At 55.1% G+C, this 18,457-nt stretch overlaps 1 protein-coding gene across 1 annotated transcript in view; it reads left to right on the forward strand.

Moving 5' to 3' along the window:
• MBTPS1 (membrane bound transcription factor peptidase, site 1) overlaps positions 1 to 12,554 on the forward strand; it is a 51,104-nt gene extending 38,550 nt beyond the window's left edge. The window contains exons 17-23 of the mRNA XM_032853857.1: positions 561 to 685; positions 1,360 to 1,437; positions 3,896 to 4,036; positions 5,815 to 5,946; positions 6,937 to 7,063; positions 10,107 to 10,237; positions 11,767 to 12,554. Coding sequence (XP_032709748.1) covers positions 561 to 685; positions 1,360 to 1,437; positions 3,896 to 4,036; positions 5,815 to 5,946; positions 6,937 to 7,063; positions 10,107 to 10,237; positions 11,767 to 11,963 — 931 coding nt within the window. The 3' untranslated portion in view covers positions 11,964 to 12,554. The remainder of the gene's footprint in view (positions 1 to 560; positions 686 to 1,359; positions 1,438 to 3,895; positions 4,037 to 5,814; positions 5,947 to 6,936; positions 7,064 to 10,106; positions 10,238 to 11,766) is intronic.
• Positions 12,555 to 18,457: the final 5,903 nt, after the last annotated feature.

Raw genomic sequence — 18,457 nt, forward strand, 5'->3', positions numbered from 1 at the left:
GTATTTGATAAGAAATTTGGCCTTTTGAGGATTAAATTCTGTCCAGCACGTACTCAAGAGGACTGGTCTGAAGGCAGTCCTTCCGTGGCCAGAGACAGGCTCAGACGCGGGGCTGGAGCAGGCTCCCCGGCCCCCACAGCGATGCTGCTGAGATTAGTTACCGATCAGGGATTCCCAGTGTTTTATGAATGTTTCATTGGAACAGGTTTTGAATTTTTTTTCTTCAGAGTCTGTGACTTCAGCTCTAAAGACTTCTCTCTCATCTCTTCACGAACCCGCTTGTGGTCCACGCTCTGGAGTGTGTGTTTGTGCACACGTGGTGCGTGGCGTCCAGTGCGTTTAGCTTTCATTTACTCTGTGCACTGGCTGAAGCGTTTATGTTCCAGTCGCTCAAGCCCAGACGGGGGGTTTCAGCTGAAACCTTAGCGTGCCCAGGCTGGATCCCGGCAGCTACATTCAGTCTCATCGTGAAAAGACCGAGAGCGAGTGAGTGAGTGTGAGTGTGAGTGGTGGGAGAGCGGCTGCAACCCCTCACAGCCCGAGCCCCGTTTGTTCCCTAGGCAGTGGTGGATGCCGGACACCGGAGGGGCGAATGTCCCTGCTCTGAACGAACTTCTCTCCGTCTGGAACATGGGGTTCAGCGATGGCCTGTACGAAGGGGATTTTACTTTAGCAAACCATGACAGTAAGGTTTCGTTTGTTCTTTAAAAGGGGTCGTGATCTCAGGGTGCGAGAGCATAAGCCACATGTCTTTGAAGACACGGTTTCAGAGGGAGAGGACGGTGTGATTCCTGAGGAAGCAGGGTCTGTAGGCAGAAGGGGTCAGCGTCTTCAAAGAGGACGTGTGTGGTAAAGCCGTCACTTTATCCACATTCTTCAGATGAGAGTCTTGTCTGCAGGCCTTCCTGATCTTGGTGCCACTGGTCAGGTTCTTGACCTCACTGACCTGTGTTCCCGGAGAGGGAAGCCCTCAGGGGTCCCTGATTTATAAAATTCTGTTCAGGAAATCACTTTGCATGTCTCTCTGAAGAAGTTTCCCCGCAGGTTAGTTTTGGTAACTTGTCTCTAGAACAGTATCCTGAGCATTACTGTTACCCCCCGCTCGTCCTGACTGCGTGCCTGGACTTCTGAATTCTAGCCCGAGACCTCATGTTAGTAGCATTTTTTTCAGCTTGAATTTGGGGGTTAAACCTATTGTTTAAATGTGAACAGGCGGTAGCAGCAGCCTCTGTCTTAGAATTAAAAACAATGTTCAAAAAACCGTCTATATAAAGACTGCATTTGAGGTGAACGTGTAGCTGTTGATAAAGTGTGCGCGTCCCTACCTTCTCGTAACTCTGGATACCGCTCTCTCCCCAGTGTATTACGCGTCAGGGTGCAGCATCGCTAAGTTTCCAGAAGATGGCATAGTGATAACACAGACTTTTAAAGACCAAGGTAAGGAATGCTATTTTAGTTTCCTTTTTTTTTTTTTTTAAAATAAGCACTTTATTTGCATATAATTCACACTGACTTTAAAAAAAAAATTTTTTTTCCCACATTTACTCTTTTGAGTTGTATAATTCTGTGACTTTCGTATTCACAGAGATGTACAGGCATCGCTATTACCTGCTTCCAGAACATTTTCATTATCCTATATCTCTTAGCAGTTTTGTGTTTTTAAAAAGCTTATTGTAATATTTTTTGTATGCTACCTGCTTTAGGCAGGACTTCTGGATGGTGGCTCTGGGGGCTGCAGAGATAGTGAATTTGAACAGTTGTGGGCAGTGATCATTGCAAGATAAATAGAACTCCTTCAGGAGGGCAGTTGAATATGTGTGACTTTTTAACAACCTTCAAAGTTGCTTAAAATTTGTTACTATTTGTGAATTGTTCTGTCTCTGTGATTGCCAGATCACTAAAATTTTAGAAAACTGCTGACCCTGTTTTAAAGTTCTTAGCTGTGTGAAGAATATTAATTACGGAGTCATCTTTTAAAATTCTCTTAAAAATTTGAAGGGCAGCGGGACGCTTGGCTGGCTTAGCCGGGGGAGCAGCGGGTCTTGATCTGGGGCTCGGGAGTTCCAGCTCCATGCTGGATGTAGAGATGACTTAAAATCTTAAGAAGAAGGGGAAAACAAGGAATTTGAAGGAAAGAAAGTTCTTCCCTTGCAGTTTTGCTGCTAATGAATGTCACTATTACCTATAATTAGAAGTTAGGGACAGTTTCTTTGGTTAAAAATGACAAGGAAGCAGAATTTCCCTGTCCTCCGTTTGCATTTGTACAGTAGAATGTATTTTTTTAATTACCTAGAGTGATTTTCCTCCCTTCATCAAGGCAAGGTCAGTCAGTAAATAGATCTGTGTTCATAAGGTTGTATTTTAACTTCAGGCACATCAATGATTCTGTGTTTCCAGTTGCTAGGCAGAGTTTACCATGGGCTGGTGATTCTTTCTGGAATCTGTTTCTCCCAGGGCAGTGTGGTTTCTGGTGCGGGTGTGAGAGTAGTGGTCACATTGCTGGCTTGTCGCTGCCTGGTTTGGGGGCGGGAGGGTGGGGGGAATCACTGTAGATTTCAGGGTGTGTGTTTTGCTGTTCTGGTGGTGAAAATAAAAATTAATTACCTTGAAGTGCTTTCTAAGGGGCTTTTTATTTCCAAGTAGCCTGTAAGTTGAATAATCTTTTGGGTACGAAATAAGAATATGGAAATCTGGGTTATACCGAATCAGGGGGGACCCTTTGTCAGAAAGAAACCTCTGACTTACCACGAGGCCGCATGGCATCGCAGTACGCACTTGCCCCGTTTCATCTGTTTTCCTGCTCTGTCTTTCCCTCCAACAAAGAGAATCTTCTTTTCTCTTCCAGTTAGTTCCTTGTGGGATTATCCACAGAGACCAAGATATGTCGTATTTTTATAGCCACAGACTGGTTTTAGGTGTTACCAGCATAGTAAACACCACGCAGAAGGTGTGCGTCTGTGTGCTGCAGAGGGACGTTTTGGCTTCAGGGCTAGCCTCGTACGGTGTGCAGTGAGGTCCTGGGCACTTGCTGCCCATGGCACTGATGCGTTTTTGACTTCTTGGTTCGTTGGCCACTGTAAACTGTGAAATCTGATTGGGCAGAGGTAAGAAGGCTCTGCTGTTGGAACATTTGTAATTGTGGGGCGGATATAACAAGTGCCTTCCATCTGAATTTAAAATAGGTGGGCATCTGCTCTAAAAATCAGTTATATTTGTCCTTGCTTTTAATAATAAAATGCAAGGGGCGCCTGGGTGGCTCAGTGGGTAAAAGCCTCTGCTTTCGGCTCGGGTCATGACCTCAGGGTCCTGGGATCGAACCTCACATCAGGCTCTCTGCTCAGCAGGGAGCCTGCTTCCTCCTCTCTCTCTGCCTGCCTCTCTGCCTACTTACGATCTCTGTCAAATAAATAAATAAAATCTTAAAAAATAATAATAATAAAATGCAAAACGTAGGGATATGTAACGGAAGCCACAGAGATGCCTCTGTGTGCCGAGAGCTGCCTGACCAGCAACCCCTTGTGAATGCAGCCCCAGGATGTAGGCCTTTCGTCAGAATCAGAGGGGACATAAATGTGTGTTTTCAGGATTACGAATACTGTGTTCCACCATTTCAAGTGAAGATGTGAGAGGATGGCAGGGAAATGTGTATACACATGTAAGTGAGTTTCGCTGAAACCAAATTAGTGGCACTAAAGATGTTTTCCTGTTGTAAAAGTTTGCACTGTTGAGATTGAATATGAGATTTTGCTATGATTTTTTTCTTTTTCATTCTTTATTTTCTTTGTTGTGTGGATTAAATGTCAAGTAGCGATTGGAAAATCATTTCATTCCTCAACAACAACAAAAAAATAATTCATTCCTCAGCATTTTTGTTTTTGTTGTGATATTATTTTAGGATTGGAGGTTTTGAAGCAGGAGACAGCAGTTGTTGAAAACGTGCCCATTTTGGGACTCTATCAGATTCCCACTGAGGGCGGAGGCCGCATCGTGCTGTACGGAGACTCCAACTGCCTGGACGACAGTCACCGACAGAAGGGTGAGGACCGGGGGTGCGGCCGCGAAGCAACATGGGCTTCCCGACTGGTGGCCAAACCTTTTGTCCCCCTGGGCCCTGGAAAGGCACCGATAAGGGGCCGGGAGATCCGGGGGTATGCACGCCTGGTGTGGCCTGGCTGCTCCCAGCTGCCTGGGTGATGGGGCTCTCTCGCTGGGTGTCTGAGTCTGGACACGCAGAGTAAGCCAGACCCGCGTGTGCAGGCCCTGCTGCCTTCCCTGCCGCGCTGCTGTCCTCGGGAGGGCGGACGCTGGGACCATCGTGTGTCCGCGGAGGGGCTCTCTGCCTGGGTCTGCCCTTCCCGCCTGCTATGCCCCCCTCTGGAGTCTGTACGTCCCAGGCGCTGCGCGTGTGGTGCCCTTCCCAGGTCGGACCCACTCTTCTGGGAGGGCCAGCGCCCGGCTCTCCTCCCAGACTTGGGATTTGGCTGTTGGGAGCCTTCATTAGTGGGGGCGTTCGGTACCCTCCTTGGTTGGGGGAGCTAGCGAGGGGGGCCTGGTCTTTGGCGTTCGTCTGCTTTTTCGGTATCCGTGCATCCTCCACATTGGGGGTTTCGTGCCCGGACGCAGACTGTTTATTTCTGGCTGGGAAGGAGGAAACGGGAGGTGAAAGCGTTGCGTGTCTTGGCCCGGTGAGGTGCCGACACAGCCAGGTCTGAAGCTCGCCTTCGGGCTCCCCGGGCGACGGGGCTGGGGAGGGGGCCGGAGCCTCACGTTTGCAAATAGGAGCCCGGCCGGAGCAGAGGGCCGAGCCCCTGGAGCGTGAGCTGGTGTGTGTGCATCTCTGAGTGAAGTTGAACTTGACTGATTCCTAGCGTTTTGTGTAAATCCTTAGAATATGGTTGCTGTTTTTAAAAAAGGTTAAAGTCACAGTTGAAAGAAGATTAATGTTCTCTTTCCATAGAGATTTCCTTTTAAGACTGGAGATCTCCTGGTAAGAGTCTTTATTAAAATTTTAAATGCCTGAGAGGACTGTCCCGGTTCGAAGTCTGCCGGTGGCCGCGCTTCACGCGCAGCCAGAGCGCCCTTGAGGGAGCGAAGCTCTTGATGGCCTCGCCTGTTGGCGGCCTGTCCAGCCCCTGCTGGTGGCACCGGGGCTGCGGTGGCAGGCGTGGGCCGAACCTGCATGGAGGCAGCGGGGCCCGGTTTACAGACACCGCAGCGTCCCCGTGTCCTGACCCAAGGACCCTCGTGTGGGTCTGTGATGAGCCGTCGGCCGCAGCCCAGCGCCTGGACTCCCTGCTGGGTCCCTCAGAATGACTGTTTCCTGTTCCCCTGTGTTGTGTGTGGGGCCCAGCGGCCCAGATGACTAGACTCAGCCCTTGTGCTGACCTTGAACTCACTTCCAGTGGCGTGCACACAGTGGTCCCGGCTCACCCCACAAAGTGTAGATCCCAATAGCTCTCCCAGGACAGCCTCCGGGAACTGGCAGCAGCTTTGGTGCGGGTCCGGCCATCCCTGGGTGGGATTTCTGTCATGGCGAGGGGCCCAGAGCCAGGTGGCACTTGGGCAGCCCATCCAGCCCAGTGCCCAGTGGCACTGACCCACGTGAGCCCCGGGGCTAGGAGTGAAGCCCACGGTCAGGTCCTGTCCGTCGTGCTGGTGTTTGTGGGCTGGCGCTGACCGCAGAGGGTGTGGGCTTCTCAGGAATAGGTGACCTCCTCTCGTCCTGTTTCTCCTCACTTGGGGGGCTTTTAATTTCCTATAGGCATTCCTTGAAAACACTCTAATCCCTAAACGACATGCCCGTTGAACCCACAGACTGCTTTTGGCTCCTCGATGCACTCCTTCAGTACACGTCTTACGGGGTGACCCCTCCCAGCCTCAGTCATTCCGGGAACCGGCAGCGCCCTCCCCGCGGAGCCGGCTCGGCCACTCCAGAGAGGATGGAAGGTGAGTGCGTGTGGGCCATCGCGCCTGCGAGAAGGAGCCTGGTGGCGAGCCCCCCGCTGTCGCCAGCGTTCGCAGGCGGGCTGTTGTGGGAATAGAAAGGACGCGAACTCCGAGGTTGTCGCGCTTCCCCAAGTTAGTGGGTATCCTGCCCTCTCCCAGATGGAGCCGTGGCTCCTGCGGTTCTGTGGGAAGAAGGGCCGGCGTTTCTGAGCACTCACTGAGTGCCAGGTACACGGATCACCTGCCCCGGGCCCCTCGGAGCTCTGGGAGAACAGAAAGAGAGAGGAGTTGAGAGATGTACCTGGTCGAGGTCACTGGCTGGTGAGCCGTGGCGACCTGTGGCCTTGCCCACTGCGTGTCGGACATGGCTGGCCTGTGTGAGCACCAGGCCAGAGTGTTCAGGTCCTCACCGCTGGGACCACCAGAAGCATAGTGTGAGCTGCAATGAAATTGTAAGTCTTCCAGTGGCCGCGCTAAAAAAGTAAAAGGAAAAGGGTGAAATTCATTTTAGTGAAGTTCTCTGGCCCAGTACACCAAAACCACTGGAATGTGACACGCCATTTCAGGTGCTCAGTACCCACACACACGGCTACAGTACTGGACAGCACAGGTCTGAGAAATAGGAGAAATTCTGAAATTTAAAGATGCGCATTTTTTTTGTTTTGTTTTGCCTGAGAAGTAAACACTCCAAAAGAGAGAGCTTTTCTTCCAGAAGCATATCTACAGGTGTGTGGAAGTGTGGTCAATAAAGGTCGCCCGGCCTCGGCCTTGGGTGTGGCGTGGCCACTTGAAAGGGACTGGCCCCTCAGCTCTGTTCACTTGCCGTGAGCAGTGAGCACGCGTCCCCCGGGGGCACGGGTCAGCGTCTGGGAGCCAGGTTACCAGGGTACGTGGTGGGCCTGTTGGCAGGCAGACAGGCTAAGGCCCTCAGTTGTCTCCTGGCATCTTCCTAACAATCGTGGTTTTGTGTCGCTGGTGTTGCCGCCCCAGGGAACCAGCTGCACCGGTACTCCAAGGTCCTTGAGGCCCGTTTGGGAGGCCCGGGGCCTCGGGCTCTGCCGGCCTGTCCGCACCTGTCATGGGCCAAGCCACAGCCTCTAAACGAGACGGCTCCCAGGTTAGTGCCTTCCTGTGCTTTTCCACTCCTTCTGCGGGGTTTGTGATTCATTACTCTTTTTTTGTAAGAGAGGATGGAATTTTACTGACATCATTATCGAATCATCTGATCTTCTAGCTTGCCATTTTGTGATGTTATTTAATTGGTGAGCCCCCATATCGACCTTTACAGTTACGCTGTCTGGTGGTGTCCTGCCTAAGGAAGCGCTTCGGGTAATTAGCATTGTGTTAGGTTTGCTTGATTCTTACTTAAAAAGCTGAGGTCTGACAGTGCTGTCATTTGAACAGAAGCTCGGACTCTTCTGGTTTGGGGTTCGAGAGGCGAGTGCTCCCTGTTTGTGGTGCGGATTCTGAAATGCTGACAGGTTCTTCTGTCAGTCCAGGGGGCTGAGACTGCTTGGGGGAGGTGTGCGTTCCCGCTTGTGGCCTGGCCTGGAGTGCGTGTCCGCGCCCTTCCCCCAGTCCCTGTCTCCCCTGCGTGTGTGGTGCCCGGATGCTGCGGGTCTGCCTGCTGCTTTGTCCCACGGACGCCATCGACTCCTTTCTCTGCTCCCTTTGCTTTCAGAAGCCACAGCGAGAGTTCCTCCTGCTGTTTCTCTCTGGGCACCGCAGTCCGCTGAGCACTGCTTCCCTTGTTTTCTCCCCCTCACTCCTCCTCCCTGTTTCTGGACAGAAGAATGGGGGCTTGTCCTGATTTGGGGTCCTGGCACAGTGAGGCGGGGCCTGTGTCCCAGGACAGCTGGGGGGCGGTCCTCCCACGCCTCTCCTTCGCGCAGTGCTGCGGGCAGCCGTCCGCCTCACCGGCAGCACGGCTCCTGCCTCCTGGCCGCCGGGGCTCCCCCTACCAACCTGCCCACTTAGCTTGGGTCTTGGTGCGTACAGGCTTTGGTGGGCGGGGGCTGGGGGTGGCAGGGGACAGAGGACCACCGTCGACGCAGTGAGCCACTGGGAGGAAGAAGCCCGGACGTCGTGAACAGACTGCTCAGTGCACCAGTCACGGACCGTGTGTCCTCTGGAGAACACGCTCGGCAGAAGACAGTGGATCGTGCAGTGTTCACGTCATCTTCTCATCAGCTGTTTCTGCCGGAGACTTTAATTACAGAGTAGTTTTCCATTCTAGTTAATATCCCGTCATTTAAAAATTTCTGATAAGATTCCATTTTTACATCCATTTTTTCATAACCTCCCATTATCGTAGCATTCAGGCCACACTTCGTTCCAGCTGTCGTCAGCAGTTCCTAGTCAGGGACAGCCCGTGTTGGCCAGAATTGCCGAAGCCCTGTTTCTTCCCCCAGTGCTGTTGGGGACTCAGAAGCAGATAAGGCTGTCCTGCGTCCTTAGGCGCGCCCACGTCGGGCCTCTGGCTGCCACCAGCCAGTCGTCAAGGACGCCGTGCAACGCCTGGGATTGGCGTCCGCCAGCACTCTCGGGAATTGCTTCTTAACTGCCCGTCAGGCTCCCCCTTATCTCACATGAAACATTTTGCTGAAAATTATTTTCAGTCCCCAGAGATCTACATCTGGGTCTCAGTTCTGGAGCGGAGAGATCTGAGACCATGACAGACGGCTCTAGACAGCCCTGGAAAGGCCTGGTGTCCGTCAGTCCGGTGCTGAGCACAAGTTTCTGTCTGTTTCTGAAATGACCCCTTTCTGAGTTTCGTTCTTGGGCACTGGGTGTCCTTACTTAGAGTGGTTGCAGGGAGGTCACACCCGAGAGGAACCTGTGGGCCCGGTGACCCCTCTGTCCTTGCGTTGGAAGACTACAACGCAGTGAGCTGTTTTCCACCGTTGTTAACTAGAAGGTGCCATCGCCAGATAATTACATTCCAGAGCCGGATCTCCCGTCAGAATGACAGCACAGCCCGCATCTGTTCAGCCACAGGGTCGTATCTGGCCTGGATTCCATAACTTGACCTCGCCAGTTTGATTTTCAGAGGATGGAACCTGAACGGTGAAGTCGAGTCCTGCGAGGCAGGATAGGTTGTCGTGCCCACCGGCATTTTCCAAGCGGCTGCCCAGCTGCAGGTAGCGGAGGAGCTTCTGCCTTTCCTGCGCGTAAAGCCCCTTCCCGGACCCGGGCTCCCCTGGCGCCCCTTCCCCCAGGTGTCCAGAGAGTGGAGTATCTTTGCCTCAGTCGGCCGAAGTACAAGGCCAGCTACCCGCTTCCAGAAGAGGGAGAAGCAGAAAAACGGGGCGTTTGTAATCAGCAGACACACTGTATTCCTTTCTCCCGAGTCGGCCAGCGCCGTCTCCACGTGGGCCACTGACCGCACGCTGCTCTAATCTGGGCGCCCCCACCCCCGCCAGCTTGCTGCTGCTCTGTGCAGCGTGTCAGCCTCTCTTTGCGTCAGGTATGACCCCAAAATGTTGCTGGGTCTCAGCATCAGGAACCAGACTAGCGGTGCATCTACCATAGTGAGGCCAGTGTGTTTACAGAGTGGACACGTCGCCCTTCTTCCTTGTCCTGGCCTAGCGGGCAAGGCCGACGTGCATTCCCACAGTTGGCTGTTCTTGATGGCTCCGCCGTTGTGTGTCTGCCTCATTCTCCCTTGTGGTGACATCTTTGAGGACAGAGGCTGGCTGGTTCCCAGCACCCATGGAGCCTCCTAGGCCGCACTGGTCTGGGTTCCTCGGAAAGCAGGCTCTGCTGGCTGGGCTGCCCCATGGCAGAGACGTCCACGCACCTTCCCGCCAACCCTGCCAGCTCCTGCCAACCTGGAGCCCTGGCTTCAGCTCCTGGCTTCAGACTCCTTTCAGAGGGTCATGGGTGGTTTCCTCTCCCACTGCGCGGCGATGTGTTCAGTTTAAGCAGAGGCAGACCATTTGGGGCCTATTAGGAACCCAGTAGGACATGTACAGATTCGATTTGACATTTCTGTCTTGGGACCTGGGAGCTGTCACTAGTGTGCTATGCACTTGGGCTTAGGTCAGTGTCGGTGGGACATGGCTTCATCTTTCTCTTTAAATCACTTTCAGGTATTGGCTAAGCTTCGTAAGCTAGTGCAATTGCTTATTTTCACTCTGTTTTGATCCGTTTTCATGAAGTAATCTTTGGAAACACCAGAAGCTGCTCTCCATCGACCTGGACAAAGTGGTGTTACCCAACTTCCGATCGAACCGCCCTCAAGTGAGGCCATTGTCTCCCGGAGAGAGCGGTGCCTGGGACATTCCTGGAGGTCAGTTCTTAGGGGCTTCGGTGTGCTAGACCCTACTCACTTTGTTCCGGTTCTCCTCAACCCCCTCATGGCGGGCAAGGTAGGCCTGCCTTTACCTTTCTGGGAGCATCTGGTCCATGCTTTTTTTTTTTTTTTTTTAATAGAAGATTTTATTTATTTATTTGACAGAGAAAGGTCACAAGTAGGCAGAGAGAGAAGCAGGTTCCCCGCTGAGGAAAGAGCCTCATGTGGGGCTCGATCCCGGGACCCTGAGATCATGACCTGAGCCGAAGGCAGCGGCTTAACCCACTGAGCCACCTAGGCGCCCCCATGCCTTCTCTGTGGTATGAATCAGCACGGCCAGAAGTGGGCCTAAGAGATTACGTACCGTGTTCCCTTCAGAACTTTCTACCGTGATTTTCAAATTCAGGAGGACAGAGTACTTTTGTGATAGCCAGGTATTACACCTGAAATTCTTCTGTGGAGTAATTTGTACACTCTTGTCAAAGTTCTGCAGGCCAATGTGTCGGATGCGGGGAACACCTCTGTCCTGGGGTGGTTTGGGTCCCAGCCAGTGGCTGAGCCACCCTGGCTTCTAAACCCTCAGCCTAGAGGTCTCCGCTGATTCTCCATTCTGGCCCACCTGGGCTGGATGCTCTCCTGAAAGCGTGTTTCTGCCCCTCAGCTGATCTGATTGTGCCCCCTCATCCCAAGTGACAGAATGTCCCCTCCACGGGCAGTGGCTTTTGGCCTGACTAGACCGTTTGGGACAGGTCATCTTTTACCGGGAGCCACCAGGATCCAGTCATCCTGGCAAAGCGTGGGCAGCAGTTTTTTTTTCTGGAGAGCTCTGTGCTCTTTTGAGAGGTTACAGCTCCCCGTGGGATTCCTGGTTCCAGGAACTGGCGCCATGGCCCATGTGCTCTGACCCCGGGGGCCTTGTGTGGTGACGCCCACCTCCTGAGGGCCTCGCCTGCAGTCAGGCGGTGTACCGATGGTGGTTCGTTCTGGAACCAGGCGTCCTCCAGGTGCCACTCTTGACTTCTGACCGCATGTCCCGTCTGTGGTCGGCTTTCCCAGGAGGGTCGGGGTGTGGCCAGCCATCCTTCCGCCCTGCCCAGCCTCCCTCCTCGTCCTCCCACTCAGCTAGTCCGACACCAGCCGCTGGTCTCCTGCCCAGCGTCCAGACTCCTCCATCTTCCCTGCACTTAGGTAAACCGGAAGCAGCTCTTCGCACCCCTTTGTGTAGGTTGTGTGTGACAGAAGGGGGGCCAGTCCTGGGCTCCGTCTAAGGTGGGCATAGGGAGAGGAAGGAGCAAAAACCTCACCTCAGGACACCTCTGCCCACTCCAGCCCTCCACTCCCAAGGCTGCTAATCTGAGAATCTCTCATGTGTTCTCTGCGTCCCTTCACCTAAGGTTTCAAAATTCGTTTGCCCCGTGAGCCTCGCTGCTGCATTTCGTTTCGTTTCTGACGCGTCCGCCTCCTCGGCAGAGAGGCGGTGGCCGGACGCTCGGGTGCCCCTGACCGTTGCCGCTGTGCTCTTGCAGGGATCATGCCCGGTCGCTACAACCAGGAGGTGGGCCAGACCATCCCCGTGTTTGCCTTCCTGGGAGCCATGGTGGTCCTGGCCTTCTTCGTGGTACAAATCAACAAGGCCAGGAGCCGGCCGAAGCGCAGGAAGCCCAGGGTGAAGCGCCCCCAGCTCGTGCAGCCGGCCCACCCGCCGAAGACCCCCTCCGTGTGACCCCAGACCCGCCGGCCCTGAGAGCCAAAGAGAGCCTTCGAGGACGGCCGTGAGGGGCAGCCCGCCGGGAAGGGGTCACGTCTCCAGCTGCGGTCGCGTACAGTCTGTCCTCAGCGGGCCTCCCGGGGGCCTGCGGGAGGGGCTGGCGGGTCAGCCTCTGGGGAGACCACCCAGAGGGCCTCGGGCACGCTGGCTGGAGGCTCCCGACCCGCAGGGGTGCGCCGCCTTACGCCAGCGGAAGCTCTGACCAAGCTGAACTGTGCTCATCAAAGGCTATTTTCTATATTTATTGTTGGGAAAAGTCACTTTAAAGACTTGAGCTATTTGGAAGCAAAGCTATTTTTTTGTCAGTGGAATGCGGTTTTTTTACTATGACATCATGAGAAATAACACAGATTCCGTGATCTCCTTTTTGATGAAAGGACAGACTGAGATTTGAAGGAAATTTGCACAGATCTGTGAAACATAGACCTTTGCTTTATTTTTATAAGTCTCAACTGCCATCATGTTTTGTAATTCGGGGTCTTGATTTCACCATTGTCGGTGAAGAAAATTTTCAATAAATATGCATTACGTGTATGAAGCTGAAAAGAAGGTGTAACAGGCTCTTCTTCCACCCGCCCCGGTTCTCCCTGATGACCGCCTGGAACAGGGTCCCCGTCAGCCTGCTGGGCGGCAAGAGGAGGTGGCGTGGAGAGTGTGGTTTGAGCTCTAATTCACGTCCCATAAAATTCTCCGATGTGTCCCATTCGGTGGTTTTTAGTATGTTCACAAGGTTGTGTAATTATCACCCTTGAGATTCCAGAACTACTTCTTCACCCCAAAACAGACTGTCCCATCAGGAAGTCTAGCTGTGTCCGTTCCCTTCCAGCCCACGGCAGCCCCTCCTGTACCCGGATATATCTGGCCCAAACATTTCACACGCGTGGAATCACGTGATGCGTGGCCCGTTTTTTCCGCGTAGCACGTTTGTAAGACGCGCTCGTGTGGTGGCTTGGCCAGCACGGCCCGGGCACCGGCGTGGCGTGCGGATGGGCTCGCCTTGTATATCCGTTCCTCCGTCGGTGGACGCTGGGACTCTTACTTTTTGGCTCCTAGGAGAACCGATGCGAAGAGTGTTTGAGTACAAGTGTTTGCGTGGACATTAGTTTTCATCTCTGTTGGGCGTAAATACCCGGGAGTAAGATCTTAGAGCACCACGTTTACCTTTCTGAGGAACTGCTAAGCTTTTCTTGTCCAAAGCGAGGGTGCCATTTTGAGTTCCCAGGAGCGGGCTCCAGGGGTCCCAGCCTCTCCGCGCCCTCACCCAGGCCCCTGACCGCCGCATCCTTCTAGCACAACGTGGGTGTCAAGTGCTGTCTTCGTTGTGGTTGGGATTTGCGTTTTCCTAAAGACGAATGATGTTGAACATCTTTTCCTGTTTGTGGGCTCTCTGTTTGTCTTCTCCGGAGACGTGTCTGTCTGGAGTTAGTTTGTAGTTGGGTTTTCCTTATCACAGCGTAAGACTTGTTTTTGTATTCTAGGTGCAGGTTCCTTATCAGGTATGTGAATCGCAAATGTTTCTTCTCATTCTGTTGGTTGTCTTTTCACTTTCCTGGTTGTCTCCTTTGAAGCGTGAAAGTGTCTAATTTTGATGAAGGCCATTTTATCTCTCAGATGCCATTCATAGGAAACCATGGCCTCATCCAAGGGAGCCCATTAATACTGAACCCCTGCCCGTCCAGTGTGTTTCCGTATGCCGAGCGGCTGACCTCAGCCTTCGTGTCTCAGGTGAGGACAGACTGACCCTAGGGGCAGAGACCCGAGGGATCAGAGTGCTGCTGAGGTCCTGGGAAGAAGGCCCAGGCCACGGGATGAGGGAGAAGTTGTTAAGGCCCACCTCTCCCTGCGATGGGCCATCCTCAGAGGTCATGTTCGTGACTTTGCAGGCATCCCTTAGGTCCCCACAGAGCTCTCTGTGCCCCAAGCAGCTCGGAGGACGTTAGCACTTGGCATAGGGTAGCCCTGTGGTCGTCAGGTGGGCCGCGCATCGGAGGGTAGCTTGGGTGTGTCAGAGCCCAGGGCTCAGGCACCGTCTGTTGTGGGGCCTTCTGGTCCCATTGCCTGTCCCCCACAGGTGTGGGCAGCTCACCACCTGCTCCTCAGCACTGTGGAAGTCGGGGTCCCAGCCTGTGCTCCTGCACAGGCCCAGCAGGTCCTGGGAGTGAGGAGATGGGCTGGGCACAGGACCGCAGGCTGTGGGAGCTGGGACCGGCTGGAATGCCCAGGCCTTGCCTCGGGGACAGCACGTCTTTAGATTATTCCAGAAAAGCCTGAAACCCAGAGTATGGTGGCGAGTGACGGAATTAAGAGACATTTTTTGTGACTTAGGTTGTCTCTCCAGCTCTGCTGTGGAGTTCCTCTAACACAGTATGCCATGTGATTGTGGAACGATGTGCTAGACTGCAGAGTCCATGCCGGCTGAAAGCCGTGGGTGTGCCTGTTTGTCTGCAGACTTGGGCATCTCCTCCCTGGTAGACCTCCCCTGTCCCTGCCTGCTGGGAGGCTCCCTCACCTGGCCCTCCAGGTCGGTGTCCACGTGTGTCCCTTGCCTTCGGGACTGGCTCTCCTGCTTAGGCGGGGTGGCTGTGCCAGCCGGGGTGCACACGTGTATGGCTTAGGCTTGGGCGTAGGGTCTGTAGGGTTGCAGAGTTGGGACAGGACGAGAATTGGAGAGTTGTTAGTGTAGCAGGATTTTTAGGGACCTGTGGTTACCGTGGCTCCGTGACGGGAAACCACGGGGGGGGGGTGATGTAGCAGGGTGAAGTTCACTAGCGGCCGTGTGAAGATCCCAGTGGGCCTCTGAGGACGGGGCAGCTTCACAGCCATCCTGGAGCCCTGGGGGTGCGTAGGGGTGTGCCCGGGAGCTGGCAGCCTGTGCTGTGATGTGCCTGCACGAAGGTGTCGCGTTAATAGAGGCATAACGTAGGAGGAAAGAGGTGGATCCTCTCCTGTGTGCTAGCCCGAGGTGAGGCAGGGTCCTTGCCTGCCCAGACCCGTGCGCCTCCTCCACAGCCTCTCAGCGGCTCTCAGGGAGCTTTGTGGAGATCCGGAGGCCTGCGCTGCCCCTGAAGCTCTGGGCGGTGAGTCTGGCTCTCGTCCCTCCAGAAGCGTTCCTCCACGATTCTTGGGCAGCCGGTGTTCAGAAGGCTGTTCTGGAAGCTCAGAATCAGACGGAGGGAAGGACACGAATACCAGGAACAGAGTCTGGCACGCGCTATTGCGAATGACACCTGCTGCGCACTTCTGTGCCAAGAGCACGTTCTCGCTCCTGCCAACAGCCCTGTAGGGTGGAAACCGTTGTGATCCTATTTCCCAGGTGCTCCCAGCGAGGCCCAGGCCCAGACCACAGAGCCAGTGCACACGGGGAGCCGAGGACTGGCTCCTGGGACCTGCCCTCATCCATGTTCCAGAACTTTCTAACGGGTGGGTGAGCACAGAGGTCCGGGGAATCAAGATCTTTCTCCCTGTAGTTCTGAACCTGTCAGACCCACACTCTGTGGAGAAGGAAAGGAGCTGGACCCCGGAGAAGAACCGTTGATGACAGGTGCTCCCCTGTTGGGATGACACGGAAGGGGGACGGTCCCGCGTCCCTGCAGGCACTGGGCTGACCGCCCCCTACCTGGTCCACCGAGGCCCGGTGTGCACGCTACCCGAGCCACCCACCCACACGGATGGGGCACCCAGGGTGCGTCCAGGCAGCCTGGAAAGGTCACACGGCCCTGGGAGGCCGGCAGGGAGTGCATATCAAAGCCTCTCAGAACTAAGAGGTTTTTCTCACTGAGTGGAATTTCACAGCCCAGTGGCCAATTTCTAAGTCATGCACATTAATGGGCAGCTAATGAGGTGTCCAGGCAGGGACCTGGAGGGGCCCCTGGCTCCAGAGCCCAGATTAAGAAGTACAAAGCCAGCCGCTGGTGAGGCTCTTGATCTGTCATTGCCTCGAGCTGGATGTGGGGGTGGATGTGGGGGTGGATGTGGGGGGGATGTGGGGGGATGTCGGGGGGATGTCGGGGGGAGCCGGTCAGAGCTGTGCAGCTTTTCAGCCTTCATCTTGGGCTTGGTCTGTGCCCTCCAGCTGCCTGGGCTGCTGCCCGGACTCCACCTGCCACCCCCAGGTGCCACTCCTGAGGGGGCCGACCTCACTGCGTTCCTGAAAAACCTCTGCAAGGAAGAGGTGAGGTTTCAACGTCCAGTACAGCCAGAAAGGCCTTTCCTAGGTGTCTGATCCGGCTCTCTAACCTGGGGTGCCACAGACCTCGGAGGCCTTCTCCAGGACCCCTGGTTGAGCCTTCACGGGGACTCCCCTGCTCCCTTCGCTAAGGGCGCACAGCCTTGTCACCTTCCTCCCGGGAGCTCCTCCAGATGCCCCAGCTGCTGGAGCCTCGAGGACACTCCCCCTCCCTTTGGACCGTGGCTTTTTGTCTAGTCTTGGTATCTTCGCAGGTAGCCCTGTCCTCCAGAGTGGAGACCTCTTTCCCCCATGACTCGCTCTGAGTCAGCGTTTGTTGAATGACTGACAGAATGACTGAGAACACACTCAGGTGCCAGATACGGGGGGAGCCGGGTGCTCAGTAGCGCGCCCTAGAGCTCGTGGGTGTGACACGGCGTGGAAAAGCAGGGGTCTCTTCAGGGGCAGTGAAGGTAAGGATCTGCAGATGAGCCCATCCTGGCTGGGGTGGCCTGGGAGGATGGAGCCTGGAGCCCCCAGGAGCCGGACAAGACAGGAGGGGTCCCCCCCGCAGCCTTCAGAGGGAGCGTGGCCCTGCTGATAGCTGGCTTCAGGCTTCCAGCGCCCGAACTGTGAGAGAACGAAGCTCCGTTGGTTTTAGCCCCCCATTTCATTGCAGTTTGTCGGGACAGCCTCGGGGACTCCTCCATGGGGGAAGTCGAGACCTCTGCTTCTCTTTGGACGTCTGTCCATCCTGCCATCTGTCATGCACACAATCACTTCTTCACTTGGGACCCCAGGGCTGGGCTCTGCTGGTCGGGCAGGCTGTGGGTGGAAGCAGGTTTGGGGATGATAGACCCGGGCCTGAGTCCCAGGTCTGTCACTTGCCAGCGGTCCTTTGCTGAGCCCAAGGCCTGCCCTGCGTGGAGCACGATGGTGACATCTCCTTGGGATTCGACGTGCGGGCTCAGACACCTGGCACCAGCTGCGGGCCCAGGCTCCCAGCCCTGCTTAGCTGGTGGCAGCCCAAGTGCCACGCGAGATGTCTAGCTGGGCACTCCTGGGCCACCCGCCCAGACCCCTTTCCCTGTCCCTGCTAACCGGCTGGCCACCTGACAGCCCCGTGTTTACTGAGCATGCTCTGCGTGGAGCCTGCAAAGGTATAGTCAGTCTGCTGGTGACACGGGATTGAGACCGTTGGAAACCACACGGAGAACGCTTGGCACCGATCTTGTGTCTGCCAGGTGAGGACTGATCAGGCGAGGCCCTGGGGCCCTGGAGATGTTTAACTTAAAGCCACAGCCCTTGAGAGGCACTCCTGGGACCAGCTCCGTGGGCATCAATGGGGAACTGGTTAGAAATGCATATTCCCAGACCCAGTGAATCAGAAACGCTGGGTTGTGATACAGTCCTCCGTCGGTGTCATAACATGCCCTCAGGGGGACTTGAAGCTGGGTGGCAGGAACGAGCTGGTTAACATTGGAATTTGAGGTGTGACGTTTGTGGACCTGCGTTTTCCAGAATGTACAGTTTTCTGTGCTCTGTCTGCCATCTTCGCTGACAGGGTCTCATGTCGGAGACACAGTGTCTGCCCCGGACCACAGCGCCTGCTCCACCCCCCAGAGCCTGTGAGTCATGAGGGATCTTGGCTCCTCCTGAGGTACCGAGAATTAGACTGCCTTTAACGAGACTGCAGGTGATGCGTGTGCATGGTCGTTTCAGGGGTATCTCAAGGAAGCACCTGCTGGCTGCCCGGGGCCTTTGCACGCGCTTGAGTCCACAGCAGACTCTCAGCCCACTGCGAGCGGCAAGGTGGGCAGACACCCCTTCGCAGATGGGAAACTAGGCTCGGAGAGATCACACGCTCCTAGCAAGTGCAGACACTGAGCTCCAGGCTCTCCCTGGTCCCACTTCCTCAGACTGGGGGGCCTGGAGAGGGACCCTGTGCCCAGGTCAGTGGCGGAGACAGTGGGGGAGACGAGGTGCAGGCCTGCCCCTTGAGCGCACTGGGCCGCACTCCCTGTGACCCTCAGGCCACCAGAAAAGACCCGCCTCCTGGGAGGGGCCTTCACCCCAGTGAGGGAGGGGAGGGAGTCTTAAGACCCCTCCTCAGGCTGGGAGTCTCAGAAGCTGCAAGCTCTTGGGACAGATGGCTCTGACCTCTCGTCCTTGTGCCCGTAGGGGTGGGGATGTGACCCCAACACATGCTTTCTAAGGCTCCCTTAATTACTGATTGGTTTACCATCCCTTGGCAGAGCTAGAATCTTTCTTCTTCCATCCGCAG

The sequence above is a fragment of the Lontra canadensis genome, unplaced genomic scaffold, assembly GCF_010015895.1.
Source record: "Lontra canadensis isolate GAN:19392208 unplaced genomic scaffold, GSC_riverotter_1.0 scaffold8, whole genome shotgun sequence".
Lineage (NCBI taxonomy): Eukaryota > Metazoa > Chordata > Mammalia > Carnivora > Mustelidae > Lontra > Lontra canadensis.